We start from the raw sequence: 17555 nt of genomic DNA, 5'->3' as shown, positions 1-17555 counted from the left end.
AATTCAGAACTTTTAAGATGAAACCTTAAAAATAATTATTTGGACAAAACCCGAACCTAGGACAGGTGATGAGCTAGCTAGAGTGGCTAGGGGAGTTGATTGACAATCCGAAAGGATGTTAGAAGTTGGTGATGATATGGAAACTCATGAGATAACAAGATTTCACGTTAACGATCACTGTATGTTTGATGTACTATATATCATGCTTGTTTGTCTACGATTGTCATAAGTGTTCTAGTTGTTGGATCGCACTAGTTAGTTTTGCGGTTGCTTTTTCTTGAGTGTCTCCAGTGGTGGACTTCCCACTAGGACCTCCACTAGCCCTTCCCACACAAACTGCCTGCCACGTCAGCACTAGCCCTTCCCATTTCACTGCCACATCACTAGCCCTTTCCACTGCACTAGGACTTCCCACTAGGACTTCCCGCAATTAAATTCACAATTATTCAATTTACGAAACTAAAATTTACGGAATTAAAATTTCGACACGAGTCGTATTTATAGAGTTAAAAAAATAAAAATAAATAAAAAAATTCAAAAATAAAACTCGTACGTCCGAGTGGGACGTCCTACCGTCGCCACAGTGGCGGACGTCCGCCCGCCCGTGGGGCTGAGGGGCGAGGACATGGGATGGGCACTTGGGACGGGCGCGGGCGCCCGTTCACAGTGGCGGACGTCGGGTAGGACGTCCGCCATTGTAGACACTCTTAGACTATTATTTGACAAAAAAATTTCAAGCTTAATTATCTTATGAGTGTAATTTCGATTGTTATTTTGTTGCTGGTGTTGAAAGTTTCCTTTAATTCTTGTTTGTTTGGACTTGTTGCTTGCCGTGTTTTGCTGGTCATGTAATTTTTTAGTTTGTAAAAAATACTATCTCTCGAAAATATGAAACGAACAAACTTTACTTTATAAATTTATTTTTCTTTTATATTTATTTATATGCTCATATCAGAATCTAATTCCTTTGATTCCATATGAATCATAAAGCCAAAAGCAAACAAAATTAATCACATACATTAGTAACATTCCTTTGGTTCAACCGGCCTATGGTTCATGATCAAACCGACCGATTTTCCCGATCCAAAATGACCTGAATTTTTATCATTAAATCAGACTGATCAGCGCACCAGTTCACGTCTTAACCGATCAAACCAGCGTCTCAGATCCAATTTTTAAAACATATCAACACACTAATATTTTTTTTCAGTCCGAAAAAAATCACAACCCTTTCGATCCAATCAACTTAGTAAGTCCAAACGTGACCGCCATCGCCAGCCACCCTCCGACCAAAACCCTCGCAGCCGACCTCGCCACCGGCGCCCTCCCCAGCACAGCCCCGAGCCACCCGAACACCACCAGCGCCACCGTCACCGCCGCCACCACGACCCCCACCCTCACCCTATACTCCCTCACAAAGCTCGCCGCCAGCAGCGGCACCATCGCCCCGACGGAGAACGCCAGCGCCGAGGCCGCCGCCGCCTGCATCGGCTTCGGCAGCCCCTCCCGGCTTTCCTCTCCGGCCGAGTCGCGCTTCATCTGAGCTAGCTCGATGTCGCGCTGGGAGTAGACGGAGACGAACTCGCCGATGGCCATGGAGCAGGCGCCGGCGACGAGGCCGGCGAAGCCGGTGAGAATCATCGCCTTGACGTCCTGCTTGACGGCGCCGACGCCCATCATGAGGGAGGCGGTGGAGACGAGGCCGTCGTTGGCGCCGAGGACGGCCGCGCGGAGCCACTGGGAGCGCGTGGAGTAGTCGAATTCCTCGAGGTTTTCGACGTCGAGGGGCGCCGGGGCCGGGGCGGTGGGGAGCTTGGAAGAAGCCATGGAACAAAAAAATGGAGTTAACTGAATTTTGTGTTGTGATGGAGTAAGCAAAGGAGAGTGTGGTGGACACACGCCTCCAACAAATGGTTATTTATAGATGAGGAGATCATGGGATTAGTCATCTCCACCTTTGTAATTAATGGAATAAGATATTTCATCTTACAAAGTCCCAAATTGACAAAATCTAATGGTATTTTGGACCATTCTGATTAGCTACGCAACTTTGAAAATCAGTCAGATGAATCATGAGGTTTGAATTTGTTCGCGTCACGAAATAATTGATGAAATCGTATTTGACATGGCGGTCGAAAAATTATTACTGGACGTGTTACAATTAATCATGAGTTAAGGGATGTCATCTACTATACTCAAAATATGGACAATGTATTGTACTACTACCTAAGGACGAAGGGAGTTTCGTGCATCAATTTATTGTACGTATTGATAAACTAGTAGTATCATTGTTTAGTTATTTTTAGTATGGCATTTGTGATGAAATTCATACATACTGTTACTGTACGTCTGTACGTAGTAATGATGGATGAAGTGGTAAAATAAAACGAAGATGAAGTTAGTTAGTTGGAATGTAATCTATTGAAAAATCTTCAAATATAATGAGTAATTATGTAAATTTATTGTAGCGTATATTAAGAATAAGTTGAGAGATGTTAGAACACGAAATCTAACGATTACATAGGGGTGTGATCAATTGCTAATTTTCTTAAGTTGTTAACTCATCAATGCAATGTGTTAAAAATGTCAACACGATGATATTAAAATGTCAACACATGATTTTGTTGAACTTTAATATAATGTGTTGATATTATGTGTTGACATTTTAATGTCACCGTGTTGACATTTATAATACGCTGCATTGATAAGTTAGCAGAGTTAGCAACTTAAATAGTTAGCAATATAACGCACCCCTAAGTCCTTATATATAATCAATATTTCAATCCTAACGATTACATCCTTATATATAATCAATGTATCAATTATCTTAATTCTAGATGATAAATAAGAAAGATCACAATATATATTTAATTAAGACTATGATTAATTAGTCCGTTTATAATTTTAAATTTTAATACACCATATTAACTATAATTAGTACTCCCTCCGTTCCATAGTAATGGAGGCAAAACTTTTCGGTACGGAGATTAAGAAAAATTGTGTTGACTTTTACTAAAAAGGGAAATGACTCTATTACTATGGAACGGACGGAAATGGAAAAACGCCCCTATTACTATGGAACGGAGGGAATACTAAATAACTATAAACTTATAAAGAAATAAAGCAATCTACTTGCGTAAATGACAATAGAACTAACCATATACGGAGTACTTTTTCCTTATAAAAAGCCTTGAATTGTGGATATTGAAGCATACTAGTGATGCAATTTTTATGAGGCAGTTGCACCAGAAATTGATTTCTGATGGACATCATGAGGAAAGCATGCATACATTTATAGTTTCTCAAATTATTGGAAAAATTATGAAGTTCGGTTAAATTCTAGTCCACACCGCATTAATAATTAGTTTAAAAATTAGAAATTTAAATTCATTTGCAATTATCCCGCAAAGAAAAAAAAATCCGGTTGTTGATATTTTCAACCAAGCAAAGAATAACCCATTTTATAATAATAATTTTAGATTAACTCAAATTTTGGAAAGTCTTTCTATTTCGAATATATCTTATTAACCATGCAATGGCTTAAAAAAAATTAATCACAATTTTTTATGATTAAATTTGCAGAAATGAGTATACAACGAAGGTCACCATTACGAAGAAGTTCATAATACTTTAGAAATAGCATGTTAGTTAAGAAACAACTACAAACCTAATTGACCATGTGTGTTCCATCTACTTAGGAATTATAGTATGATCTAGTTATAGTTAGTTATACATAGTCCATAGAAAATATTGGTCAGTTATTTTTTTTATTAAAAAATGAATTGCAAAACAAACAAATCTATAGAAAGTACATGGTTTTCTTGCTTTTTTGGGAGTCAAATAATTTTCGATTTATTTTCCATAACTAATTACGACATAGTACTATATAGAAGTAGAAATATGCATACCTAACTTATCCACTTTCTTAGGAGCCAATAACGATTGGAATGGATTGATGAAGAGGAAAGCACTAATGAAGAAAATAAATTATTTAATTACTTTTAACAAATATAAAATATGAAAGGAGTGTGCATTCCACACGAATCCCACCTTATTCGATATTTAAATATTAAAACTACATTAAGCTTTTTCCAACATAAAATTAGAATTCATTAGTGGGGCATTTGGGTTCCCATTTATATTTCCCAATTATGACCATTTAGACCACCTTTATTTTGATACGAAAAAAAATAAGATAAAAATGAACAATAAATGGCTCCACACACCACTATCTATTTTTATAAATTTAGCAAAATTTACTTTAATTAACTTTTAATATAAAATTGAGACAATAATTTAATCAACGCATAGTAGTAAATATTTATAATTTTTTGTTACAAAGAAGAGGATATCGATCTAGAAAATTGGCTTCTTTCTCATTAAGCATGTGAACAATTGTCATATTATCACACCCCAGATGGATATTCTTAAGTTTCGTATGTTGTCAACTTAGGTAATTATAAAATTAAGACAATAGAGGTTACAAAATTTGTTAAAGGCTTATTATCCTATTTAAGATTTGTAACCGCCGGTTATTCATTGTAATTCAAATAAATACTCATGATAGTTATTTATAAATATTCAAATTCATGCCTAAAATATATAAATATTTAAATTTATTTCCAAAACTCTTAAATATTTAAAGTAAAAAAAACTTAAGATAAGCATATATCACCTTTTTATATTAATTTTAGAATAAATAGTAATATAACTAAAGCTCTTGCATAAAACAAATTCATAATTCTAAAATTAAGCTAATTATATTATAATAATATTTTTAAAAATATTATATGAATATAAATTAGTAAAGCGATAATGATTGTATCCATTCTATTGATATTGGTAGATTCGCATAGAATCTCCATCTTATGGAGATGCTATCATACTATAGAATCGCTAAGTGCTACTAGTATTTTTTTATTATTATTTGGGCAAGTAAAAACTAAGAAAATTAGTTGTAGATACCGCATCTTTAGAATACAATTGAATTGATTACGTTATAACTTTAATATTTTCTCAATTGTTCTATTAAGTTAAATTTGAGAAAATTGTCTATCAAGTAGAAGCTGAAATTCATGACTTTCATCATATTTGTATAATGCTCACGAAACTCATAGAATTAAGTTTGAAAAACATAGAATACATAAATTAAGCTTATATATATATAATTTTCCATAAACCAATGCGGTAATCGAGAAAAGTGTCAAAGTTATGATATAATCATCAACTAAAGAGTTATAGATTGACCCAAGTTGACCAAAACTTATGTTTTTCTAACAATTTATCCTTTCTATTTTGAGTGTTACATTAAATAAGCAACTTATAAAAAAATCTGTTATACCTATTTAGAGATTTTGAGTGATAATTAGCTTCTACCTTAAAAAAAGAGTGAGAATTGAGCTGGAGTTTATTAGGCTATGATTTATTCAATTGATTTACGTATTATTGAGATTAAATTAAATTTAATTAATTTTTACATTAACCTAGTTTATTGTTGTCTAGCTTTTACTTTCTGAATTTCGGCCCAATATGATATTAATGGGCTTCAAGTAATACGATGAGGCCCAATTATTATTTAAGATATAAATATGTTAGGGTACGTTTGATGCCATTCAATAGCACTGAAAAGAGCTCAATTTCTTAATTATTCCAATGTTTGATATCAATTTGCTTTTTCTCAAAGTCCGCTAAACTATACGGACCCGCAAAAAGCCTGATAAACAATAATAGCTTTCACCCGATAACTTTTCCAAAAAAAATGCTATGATTATATTCTGCATTCAAAATATTTGCTATAAAAAATTCATCTTTCCAAAAAGAACCTTCTTATTCCCCACGCCACTTTCATCTCTTCTCAAGCTGCTCCTGGTTCCCAAAATTCAAGCTCTTTTGTTGGATGAAAGCTACAAACAACACTAGACGAAAACACGAGGTTGGATCGTCTTGGTCGTCTTATGCAAAATAGCACTATTTACCTATAATTTAACTTATTTAAGCGAATTGCATCAAAAGTATGTACATTGTCATTATAATTTTATGAATTTAAATTTTATTTGTAGGTTTATGACTTTTTTTTATCATTATTGTGTTTAATAGAAGTATATGAATTGATACCCAATTATTCTAAATTTTATACAACAATGAGAAATTCACTGATTTTCATTAAAAATTCACTAAATTATATTGATAGAACAAAAGGGAAAGACGCAACTTCTTTTGTTTTTTGTAACTGATTACTTAATGGATAGGTGTCAACTCAATCCAAAACCATACACTGATTTTTCTCCATAATATATAAATATTTTTATATTATTTTAATTAGTTACAATATCTATTTAATAGTCCACCACTTAGTATTTTTTTTAATAAAAAAGAGTCAAAATTCAAAATATATAAAAGAAAAAAACACTCCACTCCCCATCCCTGGAAAAAAAATCTGAATTCAATTAATGTAAGAGGGTAAAAAATAAAAACGTCAAATAATATAAAATCTTTAAAATAAATTGAGTGAAAAAACCGAGCTTTATTTGAACTTATAAAAGCAAACTGAAAACTGAAACTCACATTATACACAATCGAAGAAGATGACAATTCAAGCTCTGCTCGGATCGATTCGGAGGCGTTCGTTTGCTACTCGCGTGGCTCATTCTTCGCGATTTGTAAGTTCTCGTTTTTCCAATTTCCGTATCTCAGTAAGAAATCAACAATTCCGTACCTTTTTTTTTTTTTTTTTTCCAGTTTCATGCTTGTAATTTCATTTATGCGAATCGTTGTTCATCACTCTGCGGATTTTGTTAGCAATGGAGGAGTAATAATGTGATTTTAGTTGTCCACGGATTGTTTAGAACACTTGTTAGTGATTGCAGATGGCTTTATTTGCTAAGAATTGGCATTTGCGTTGTTCACATTGATTGTTTAGTGGCAATTTAAATTTATGCAAAATTGAAGAGTGAATTGTGTGATGAAGAGTTCAACTTCAATGTCTAATAGCTGAATGTTATGAATTAGTTTCTTTTTTCTCCTTTTTTGATATAGCTTAGCACTCTGGTTTTGGGGGAGCACAAGGGGGGATCCATCGAGGCGTCTTCGTTGTGTGCAGTGGAGGCTGCTAAGCGTTTGGGTGGAGACAATTCTGTGTCTTTGCTCCTTGCTGGTTCGGGTCCTTCCTTGCAGGAGGCTGCTGCTCATGCTGCTTGCTTCCACCCTTCCATTTCTAAGGTATTCCCAACATTTTATGGATGATGATCAATTGCATTTCAATGGGCTTGTTATGATGCAACTTGTGTAATGAGGGAAGGGTATTGCTTAGTTTTTGTGGTGTTGTGATTTTTTAAGAGCTTGATTGGAGTTGAGTCGATCGTGCTAAGCTCAAGCCTGGCTAATTTGTTGAGCTTTATTTATCAACACTTTGAGTCTCATGAGCTTAATCGAGCCCAGACAAGCTTACTAGATTTAAATTTAGATTTGCATTTATATAGTTCTTGCTTTTTATTATCTATAAACAAATAAAATTATTTGTATATTCGGTGTACTTATTACTAATTAAAGTATATAAGAATAAGTTGTACCAAGTTAACAATTATAATATCAAGCAAGGTCAGTTCGGCATGCTTTGTACTGTCAATCTCAAACTCGAGTACTTCAGTTAATGAGTTTCACTAAGCAACTTGCACGAGCTTTTATCGGAGATGGGATCCGAGTAGCTTCATTCATCTATAGCCTTCCTTAAGATGGAACATGTTCAGTAGGGAATGGTTGTGAAGCATATTGCGTGTGTTTTGTGGTTCTGTGTAGTTTTAAGAAATACTAGTGTGTAGTGGACCATGATCTCATTTGTTACAAAAATTATAAAAAAAAAATGATAGAATCAAGAAAACAAATATTCTTCTTGTCTCTCCTATTAAATGGGAGAGCGTTAGCCTGCTAATAAAGTTGTATTGTTTTAAACACATAAATTAGGATAACCAACCTACTTTTGTTAAAAACGGAGATAGTAGCTTATTGTTTGGAATAAGTAGTGCATTTTACGTGTTGATAGTTGGTTCTTACGTGGTATAAAATGGAAGTCAATCACAGTGGAGTTTGACAAGTTATTGTTAACAGAAATGGTTTTGCAACACGATTACACGAAGCAATACGGTTTCATGAGGAATATGTTCTAGTCTTTCGGTCTTTCGGATATTACATATGCGTACCTATTTGTTGCTCAGGTCCTTCTTGCTGATTCGGAGAGGTTCACATATGCTCTAGCAGAACCATGGGCTAAACTGGTGCATCTTGTACAGCAGAAACATAGCTATTCTCACATAATTGCTGGATCAGGTTCTTTTGGAAAGAATGTTCTCCCTCGTGCAGCAGCACTTCTCGATGTTTCACCTATCACCGATGTTACAGAGATTAGCGGCTCGAATCTTTTTGTTAGGTAATCTATTGTTGTCTGGCTGATACAAGTTAATACTGGTAGCATGTCAACAAATATGAATATATAATTGCATTTTACTTGCGTATTCTTTCACAGAGCAGGCCAATATATGCTGGAAATGCACTTAGTACTGTTCGATACACCGGTTCAAACCCTTGTATGCTGACTATTAGAGCTACTTCATTTCCTACGGGAATGGCGCCAGCTTCAGTTTCAAATGACAAATGTATCGAAAAGATTGATCTTTCAGCCTTCAGCGAAGGTTTGTCATATATTTGATGCCAAAATGTATCCTCAGCTTCATGGTTTTGGTTGTTTACATAGAAGAGATTTGAGTGACTGCATAACCTTATTTATTCTATTGCATCATGTTTAATTCTCCTTTCAGAAACTATAATCTAGAAACATCTCGTTGTTGTTTCAGATGATGCAGATGGAAAATCGAGGTATGTAAGCATCTCCTCTCAGGATACAGAACGCCCAGATCTGGCAAACGCACGCATTGTTGTCACTGGAGGGCGAGGTCTAAAAAGTGCTGAGAATTTTAAAATGATCGAGAAGCTTGCTGAGAAACTTGGTGCTGCAGGTTATTATTCTTAAGGATCTTAGACTCATAAGTCGCAACGTTGTGGTCTATAAATCTTTTCTCAAGAAACGTTTAAGTTGCCTGCATCAGTTCTATGGATGAAAATTTAGTACTCCATAATATTGTTATTATACACGAAATTTCTCTTCCGTCTAATGTCCAATTTCTTGCAGTTGGAGCCACTCGTGCTGCAGTTGATGCAGGATTTGTTCCAAATGAACTCCAGGTAAGACGAAGAGTCTTCATGCATTGTTGTAATTCGTCCATGTTTCCAAAACTACACGTGTGTACTGTTGTGGTGCTGCCGTTTTTGTGACAAATCGATCAATATTATGTAGGTTGGTCAGACCGGGAAAATTGTTGCTCCGGAACTATACATGGCTTTTGGTGTTTCTGGAGCTATTCAACACTTAGCTGGAATTAGAGATTCAAAAGTCATCGTTGCTGTTAATAAAGATGCTGATGCACCGATATTTCAGGTCATTCACACACATCCTATCCTTATGGTTTCTAATTTCCGTGTTCCAATAAAACGTATATATTGAAATCTTGAGCCGTTATAACTGTTAAACTGAAGATCTCCGTCTCGAGACGCTAATTTGTGCTTCGTGTTCGTCGTCTTGGCATATGCTGGAATTGCAGGTTGCGGATTATGGACTTGTGGGTGACCTTTTTGATATCATACCGGAATTGTTAGAGAAACTTCCTGAGAAAAAATAGATGTTGTGACATCTAGCTATAGCAACCATATAAAAGGCGAGTTTTGGCCTTAATTTTAATAATTTATAAGTTTTGGATATGAAATTGAATATCTTTAAGTTCCAATATTGAATACTTAATTCTATTTTCGTTTGTATCACAAAAATATGTGCACTTTCTATTTTCGTTTGTATCACAAAAATATGTGCATTCTATGTTTAGAAACATATCTCAATTTACTATCTCTATACATCAACTTATTTACAACTTATACCACCATCAAACACTATTAATAATGTAAGTTCTACTATCCATTAAGACTATTTAACTCTCATTTTTATGCTCTCTCTTATTTTATCAATTTTATCTTAATTCTCGTGTCTTATCAATTGCTCATATTTTTATGTGACGGGTGGAATAAATAATAGGCGATTACATGATTTTGTATGCAACTACTCCCTCCGTCCCAAGGAAGATGACCCCTTCCTTGGGCGGCACGGGATTTTATGCAGTTATATTTTGTGTGTTAAGAGGAGAGAGTAAAGTAAGGGAGAGAGAATAAAGTAGAGATAAAGGTATTTCCATTTTAAGTAATGGGTCATCTTGGTTGGGACAAACCAAAAAGGAAAGTGGGTCATCTTCAATGGGACGGAGGGAGTACTTTATTTTTATACAAAAAATTATTTAATATGACATCTTATAAAATATCACTCACGTGACTAAACAAATTCAACTATAGCCAAAAAAAATAATACTTCCTCCGTACCCCATTAATGTGGAATGTGAAGCCTACTTACTATTTATGGTAAAAGTGAAAGTGGACAATTAATCGGGGACGGACGAAAATAGCAAAAGTGGATAATTAATGGGGGACGGAGGGAGTAATGTAACCACATGTAAATTTATACTACTTTTTTAATGTGGATATCAGTTACAAAACATCACCCCAAAGGAATGTGATCAAATGAAAACTCTAAATATTGTACAAACTCAAAACTATGATCTGGACTATTGACAAAAATGTCAACAGATCACAAAAAAAACATCAACGGGAAAATGTCAACAGAATTTCAATGGTAGTCAATGATTGATGTTGTGTTGATATTGTGTTGATACCGTGTTAACATTAAAATCTTGAAATTTTACACTGTATTGATATTGTGTTGAAGCTGTATTGAATAGTTTGAGTTTGTACAATATATAAGTTTGCATTTTATCATTACCCTTATCCCAAATATATACTCCGTAATTCAGCGTATGGCATATACAAAACATGCTATGATTCAGCCATGGTTAAAGGATGTCTGGCGGCTACACTAATTTTATCAAATAATGATTTAATTATAAATTAATAGTCATTTTAATTGTTATTATCGGTAAGATAAATGCATTTTTATTTCTATGATGTATGATGAGGTTTTAAAAATTGTTGAGATCTTTAATTTTTGTCTATAAATACATGTTCTTTCATTGTGGAATTATCTTTTCAATACAAACATTAGATAAATTTCATTATTGTGTCCTCGAAGAATTCAAGCGGCCAACGACGAGAGTTCTCCTACAATAATATATGGAGACGGAGGCGGTGGAGATATGGTCCTATAAGAAAGAATGAAAGGCAAAGAGCCAAAGGCGAGTCGAAAATTGTGGAGAGAGACTCATATGAGAGAAGGTAAAAGGAAATATTACATTTAAATCATATTTTGGGGATCATGTTATATTTGAGTGATATTAGTCCATACTTAAGTTTTTTTCTTAATGTTACTTTGTTTTAGTTTTTGTTAGTTTTATTTAATTTTTTTTGACTCAGCTATAATTTTATTTACGAATAGAATAAATCATAGAAATTGACTATCTATAATATCTTGAAGTTAATGTATTGCATATTCATCTCGAACTTCATAGCTTCCACATGTTTCATGCAAAGAGAACACCCAAAGTCAACAAAATAGCAAAAGGAAAATAGACTAAGGTAGAGTCAGTGATACACTTGTGGGAGATAAGCTCAGAGGAAAATAGCACTTTTAAATCTTATTTTAAGGATCATATTTTGTTTGAGTGATATTAGTCCATATGTAAGTTTTTTTCTTAATGTTAGTTTGTTTTATTTTTTGTTAGTTTTATTTTAATTTTTTTGTCTTAGCTATAATATTTTTTACAAATAGAATAAATCACAGATACTGACTATCTATAATATTTTGAAGTTAATGCATTACATACACATCTCTAACTTCGTCACTTCCACATATTTCATGCAAAAAGAACAGTCAAAGTCATACAAAATGGAAAAAGTTGCAAAAAGGTACGTAGTTGAATTTATAAAAATAGTTATTCAATCTATTACTAGTTTGTTAGAATTTCAATAATAAATACAAATTCAGAATCCTAATAGTTTTTTATATTTTCAAATACACGATTAAGTATTTCATGATTAATATTATTTTTTATATAAATTAAAGGGGACTAATATTATATTATATGTGGATGAGTAATTTACAAAAAAAATTATGATGTATAACGTGGTTGGATATTCTGTCAATTATGAAAATGTATGTACATCCAATGTAAGCTGATTGATTATTCTTGATTCGATATGATTGTGACCTTTTGGTTCTGCATTCACTTATTATTCACTTATTATGTACTTTTTCAAAGTAATTATGATATATTGCCTTTCAATTTAGTTGAACAAGTCCACCAAAAAACTAACCTTATAGTTAAAAATGAGGTAATTTTTTGAGCGTGTTTGAAATATCTTAACCTCATATTTATCCTTTAATACCCAAGCTTACAAGTTCAATACTATTTTGATAAAAATTAATCGAGTTGATATATTTTCGCAATTAGCATCTTAAAACACGACTGTCTTTCAAAAAAATTCCAAATATTAAGTTTAATGAGTACTATTAATAGATTCCAGACAAAACAATCCCTATTGCAGTTGATGTTTCATACATCATCATGTCCGAAAAGACAACATTTCCAGAATCAATAACGTTGATTGAAGTTGATGTTTCATATTACATCTTAGTGATTGGAGGATCACGTATTTCTGTCTTACCAAACACTTCCCTAGTCGGCCATGGATTTAAAGTTACTCCCTCCGTCCCGGATAATTCGTCCCACTTTAACCGGGCACGGATTTTAAGAAATGTAATGGAAAGTGAGTTAAAAAAGTTGGTGGGATGTGGGTCCTACTTTTAAAGTATTAGTTTTATAATAAAATGTGAGTAGGAATGAGTTAGTGGAATATGGGGTCCACTACCAAAAATGGTAAAAGTGAAGTGAGACAAATTATGTGGGACGGACCAAAATGGAATACTGGGACGAATTATCTGGGACGGAGGGAGTAATAAATATTCCCAATGTCCCATACAAATACTCCCTTCGTATTCAAAAAATTGAAATATTTAAAACGACACAGATTTTAATACACATTGATATAGTAAGTGAAAATAATTGGTTAAGTAAGAGAAAAGAAAAGAAAAATGAGTAAAGTAAGAGAGATGAAATGAAAGAGTTCTGAAATAATTAGTGGATTGTGGATTCCATGTCCTAAAATAGAAAGATTTTTAAAGTTTTTATTTTTAAAGAATGACCCAAAATGGAAATAATTGTTAACTTTAAAAAATAGATGGAGTACATAATTTTGGGCTTACACATGGTTTATTATGAATTGGTAATAAAAAAGAGACAAAACAAATTAATAAAACTAGAGTGGAGTAATTTTATGACAGATAAAAATGACAAAAATGAGACTACATCATTCACAATGTTTAGTTGCATTTGTTTAGAAATGTCCATTCTGAATAAAAAAAATTACAGTATCAAATTTCATTTTAATTAAAATTATAAAAATGTCTTAATTTTTTATTTTCTCATTTCCAAGTTTGCTTCTTCCAATCCAATAACTCTGCTTTATTGGACTTGGAGACGACATAAAATACTCAATTAAAGAATGTGAAGATATTAGAGCATCCGCAGCGGTGCTTTTAGAGCTGCTCGTCCGTCCGTGCCACTGACCACCGGCTCGTCCGTCTGTGCCAGCGGCACGGCGCTGCTCTTAGCTAAGAGCACGTCCGTGCCGCTGAACACCCTTACGTGGCGCTCTCTGATTGGCCAACGGCTTAACCGTTGGCATATTCAATTTTTTTTTAAATTCGAAATTAATTTAAAAAAATGTTTTAAAATTAAAAAAATATTTTCCCACTTTCCAAAAAATTATATCCGTTTCCTATCCACTTTTAATTTATTTTTTAATTTTTTTTCCCAAAATTGACATTTTCATCTATAAATACCTTCACTTCAACACAAAAAAATTCTCATAACACTTTAATTATGTGAATTTTTAATTTGTAGGATTTTAATTATGCATTTTTTTATTTTCTAGGATTTTAATTATGTATTTTTATTTTAGGATTTTAATTATGTAATTTTTATTTTTTAATGTATTTTTTATAATGTAGAAATTTTTTTAGCAATTGAAGTATTTAAATTGAATAATAGAATGATGAGACTCTTAAGCTTGTCTTTAGCTAAGAGCACGGATGTGGGTGTTGTGCTCTTAGCTAAGGACAGGGAGTAAAAGTGGATCCGGGCCCACCTCCTTGCTCTTAGCTAAGAGCACGGATGGGAATGCTCTTAATCTCTCCGTCCCATAAGAATATGCGCTCTTTTCTTTTTAGTCCGTTCCACGAGAATATGCAATTTCTAATTTTGATAATACTTTAAATACTTATTCTAATATCCCGTATGACGTCATGATGAGATCGAAAAACGTATGACTGAAAAAAAGGAAGAAAAAAGAGATAGTAAAACAAAACAAGTCTTTCTGCAGTAGCTCAGCACCAACTCTCACAAGCCTTTTTTGCTCAAACATGGCGTCTCGGGCCCCACTTTCCCCCCTTTCCATCAACAACCCAATCCCAATTTCAATCCCTTCTTCTTCAATCCTATATCTCCTACCTCCAATTCACCATTTCCGCACTTTTCCCCCAAATTCAATTAACCTATGTTCACCGGAAAGCCCGTGAACTCTGGCCCCTACTTCCCGGGCCGGGCCGAGCTCGACCAGATGCCAGACACCCCAACCCGCCGCGCCCAGCACCGCCGCGCGCAGTCGGAGACCCAATTCCGCTTCCTCGACCTCGACGAGATCCTCCTCGACGACGACGTCATGGTGGAGCTCAATCTCGACCTTCCCCCGTCGCTCCTCCCGCCGGCGAGCGACGCCGCGCCGCTGAGGAGTTTGTCGCTGGATGCCGACTTCTTCGACGGGCTCAAGGTGGATGCTCCACCGCCGCCAAAGCATCGGCATAGCAACTCCATGGAAGGGCTTTCCGAACTCGCTCTGCTTGACCCCAAAAGAGCTAAAAGGTGTGCTTTTTTTTATGAACCCTAACTCAATTGAGCTTTAATCTGATCCAATTCATCTTTAATTGTTGTGAAATTGAAGTTTCTGAGGTGTGTGTTGGAGAAATTATGCATTTGTGAGTCATAATTTGTAGTATGTTAATTGTAATCGAGCAACGGAGAACTAAAATCCAGACTATCTATCCCTTTGTGTTTGCTCTTGCTCTTTTTGTTCAATCAAGTTGAGATTTTTTTTGATGGATTGGAGAAATTTTGTGAGGTTGGAAGTTTACAAAGTCACCTTTATTTGTAGGATTCTTGCGAATAGGCAATCCGCAGCCCGATCAAAAGAGCGTAAAACCCGTTACACGAGTGAGCTCGAGAGGAAGGTTCAGACTCTGCAAACTGAAGCAACCACACTATCAGCTCAGATTACAGTGTTGCAGGTTACGTAATAACACTTCAATTCAATGCAATTCATGATATGTAGATTTCTATCAAGTTCATCTTCGAGTTTGTTAGTTTATCTGTTCAAAGTTTGAGTATGTTTTTCGAGTCTTTAGTTTCTTGGATTTCTTAGTTTATGGTATCCAAAAAATAGTTGAGATTTGCTGTGAAGGCCTTTGCTGTGATGTGGCCCTTTTTGGAGTTATCTGTTCTTGGTTCGATAGTTTGCTGTTTTCTGTTCTTCGTGCTCTTCTAACAGAATTGCCCCAACAGTAGTTAGTTGATCGACTTTCTTGAATCATGCTTTCACGTATACATCAATTCTGCACCAGTTACGGGCTTAGTTGTGCTCGTTGAGAACTTGAATATGCATGACAGGTATAATGATATGCGACTTAATGTGTGATGTATCCAATGCAGAGAGATGCCGGTGGATTGACAGCTGCGAACAAGGAACTCAAGCTTAAGCTGCAGGCTTTGCAGCAGCAAGCAGAGCTGAGAGAAGGTGTATATCTATCTCTGTCTTATTATGTCGTATGTCTTTGTAGTGACGAGGTTTTGATGTTGTGTGGTGCATTGATTCAGCTCTGAATGATTCGCTGAGGAATGAGCTGCAGCATCTCAAGATTGCAGCCGGCCAAGCTCCGTCTCCCCACTACTTTGCTAACCACCAATCGCAGCAGCAGCGGCTCAGCAGCCACAATGATGCTCCAGAGTGAACAGAGCGGCATCGTAATCCGGGGTTTCAAGCTTGTGCAGAGTTAATTGTGTTGTTGTGTGTAAAAGTTCATGGATAAGTTGCTATAAAGTGTAGAGGCATACATAGAGTTGTATAATTTGTAGTAGTGAAAGTTCAATAAAACTTGTCATCAACAACTTAAATATGGAAAGTTGATGTAAGGTTATGATAGTTTTATCTAAATTGAGAGAAAAGGAAAACAGCATTGTTAATTTTGTGTATATGTTGTGAGGCTTATCTACATCCTCTCTACCAAACCCAAAATCTGCAAGCGGTGAAGAAGCAATGCGATGTTTCAGGTTTGACTGTTTATGAGCATAATAATCAATAAATTGAATTAGGAATGCTCTGTGTTCTGCCAATTTCTTTCGTGAGTTGAAGTTATGGACAGTTCCTATTTGATAAAATGCCCCAACCACTTTGCTCAAAATTTTTGATCAACAACTTAGCTATTATGCATCATCATACATATGGAAAGTTGATTTAAAGTTACAATAGTTGTAGCTAAACTGGGAATAAAAGAAAGCAACATTACACTAGATAATTTGAGAGTAGAGGCATAATACATTATTAATCCTATGTAGATGTTGTGAATCTTATCCACATCCTCTCTATCAACCCAAAATATGCAACTCTCCACGCCTTCTTCAACACTAATGCTGTACAAGCCACTGAAAATCCCACTGCATAACTCAATGACAACATCACATAAAACCACTCAATCTCTGCAGCTTTCTCATTCATCTCTTCAATTCCTCCTTCACTGCAGCTGTTTGTCAATGGCAGGCCACAGAGATGGTTACCGACGAAGCTTGAAGCATTGAAGCTCTGGAGCTGTGTGCCGTCTGGAATCCTTCCTGTTAAGTTGTTGTAAGACAAGTCTAGATAACCCAAACCAGATATGGATGCAAGGCTGCTGGGAATTCGACCATAAAGGGAGTTTCTTGATAGATCGAGAGATTCCAACTGCTTCATTTCTCCAATATTCTCTGGGATCAAACCGCTCAGCTGATTCACCGACAAGTTTAAGGATCCCAACTCCGACAAACTTGTTAACTCATTTGGGATTTCTCCAATATTAGAATTTATGTTTAATATTTTAGTTAAACATCTTCTATTTAATTTTAATATTAATCTAATTTTCTATTTAGTTTAAAATAAAATAAAAATATAAATCATTTTTATAATAACTATTTATAAGTATTTTAAGTTATCAATCTAATTAAATTTACAATATTTATGAATTAAATGAAAATAATATTTTAATATAAAATAAACATAGTGCATAGTAATAAAAATGAAAAACATTA

At 34.6% G+C, this 17555-nt stretch overlaps 4 protein-coding genes across 4 annotated transcripts; 2 read left to right on the top strand and 2 right to left on the bottom strand.

Annotated features, from left to right (window-relative positions):
* Nucleotides 1-908: 908 nt before the first annotated feature.
* Nucleotides 909-1897, bottom strand: LOC125222432 (vacuolar iron transporter homolog 4-like). The gene has a single exon (XM_048125037.1). The coding sequence runs from the start codon at nucleotides 1825-1827 to the stop codon at nucleotides 1222-1224; it is 606 nt and encodes a 201-aa protein (XP_047980994.1). The 5' UTR covers nucleotides 1828-1897; the 3' UTR covers nucleotides 909-1221.
* A 4618-nt stretch (nucleotides 1898-6515) lies between these two features.
* LOC125219496 (electron transfer flavoprotein subunit alpha, mitochondrial) lies at nucleotides 6516-9888 on the top strand. The gene is made up of 8 exons (XM_048121486.1): nucleotides 6516-6659; nucleotides 7036-7218; nucleotides 8211-8422; nucleotides 8524-8684; nucleotides 8847-9008; nucleotides 9182-9234; nucleotides 9347-9487; nucleotides 9651-9888. Exons 1-8 carry the CDS (start codon nucleotides 6585-6587, stop codon nucleotides 9726-9728), a joined length of 1065 nt encoding a protein of 354 aa, XP_047977443.1. The 5' UTR covers nucleotides 6516-6584; the 3' UTR covers nucleotides 9729-9888.
* A 4661-nt stretch (nucleotides 9889-14549) lies between these two features.
* On the top strand, nucleotides 14550-16466 carry LOC125218200 (transcription factor VIP1-like). Its single transcript, XM_048119824.1, has 4 exons — nucleotides 14550-15083; nucleotides 15373-15505; nucleotides 15927-16011; nucleotides 16092-16466. The coding sequence occupies exons 1-4, from the start codon at nucleotides 14719-14721 to the stop codon at nucleotides 16223-16225; spliced, it is 717 nt and encodes a 238-aa protein (XP_047975781.1). The 5' UTR covers nucleotides 14550-14718; the 3' UTR covers nucleotides 16226-16466.
* A 355-nt stretch (nucleotides 16467-16821) lies between these two features.
* On the bottom strand, nucleotides 16822-17220 carry LOC125220721 (putative receptor like protein 25). The gene has a single exon (XM_048122870.1). The coding sequence runs from the start codon at nucleotides 17218-17220 to the stop codon at nucleotides 16822-16824; it is 399 nt and encodes a 132-aa protein (XP_047978827.1).
* Nucleotides 17221-17555: the final 335 nt, after the last annotated feature.

This window comes from Salvia hispanica, chromosome 4 (assembly GCF_023119035.1).
Source record: "Salvia hispanica cultivar TCC Black 2014 chromosome 4, UniMelb_Shisp_WGS_1.0, whole genome shotgun sequence".
NCBI lineage: Eukaryota > Viridiplantae > Streptophyta > Magnoliopsida > Lamiales > Lamiaceae > Salvia > Salvia hispanica.
Note: the sequence above shows the minus strand (reverse complement) of the source record. Positions and strands in the feature narration are given on the sequence as shown.

Excerpts from the sequence above, each read along its gene's own strand:
- LOC125222432 (XM_048125037.1), bottom strand. The coding sequence starts at position 1,827 with ATGGCTTCTTCCAAGCTCCCCACCGCCCCGGCCCCGGCGCCCCTCGAC.
- LOC125219496 (XM_048121486.1), top strand. The coding sequence starts at position 6,585 with ATGACAATTCAAGCTCTGCTCGGATCGATTCGGAGGCGTTCGTTTGCT. Across the intron at positions 8,685-8,846 it reads TCTTTCAGCCTTCAGCGAAG|ATGATGCAGATGGAAAATCG; the intron begins GTTTGTCATATA and ends TTGTTGTTTCAG. Across the intron at positions 9,488-9,650 it reads CTGATGCACCGATATTTCAG|GTTGCGGATTATGGACTTGT; the intron begins GTCATTCACACA and ends CTGGAATTGCAG.
- LOC125218200 (XM_048119824.1), top strand. The coding sequence starts at position 14,719 with ATGTTCACCGGAAAGCCCGTGAACTCTGGCCCCTACTTCCCGGGCCGG. Across the intron at positions 15,084-15,372 it reads GACCCCAAAAGAGCTAAAAG|GATTCTTGCGAATAGGCAAT; the intron begins GTGTGCTTTTTT and ends CTTTATTTGTAG. Across the intron at positions 16,012-16,091 it reads GCAAGCAGAGCTGAGAGAAG|CTCTGAATGATTCGCTGAGG; the intron begins GTGTATATCTAT and ends GCATTGATTCAG.
- LOC125220721 (XM_048122870.1), bottom strand. The coding sequence starts at position 17,220 with ATGAAGCAGTTGGAATCTCTCGATCTATCAAGAAACTCCCTTTATGGT.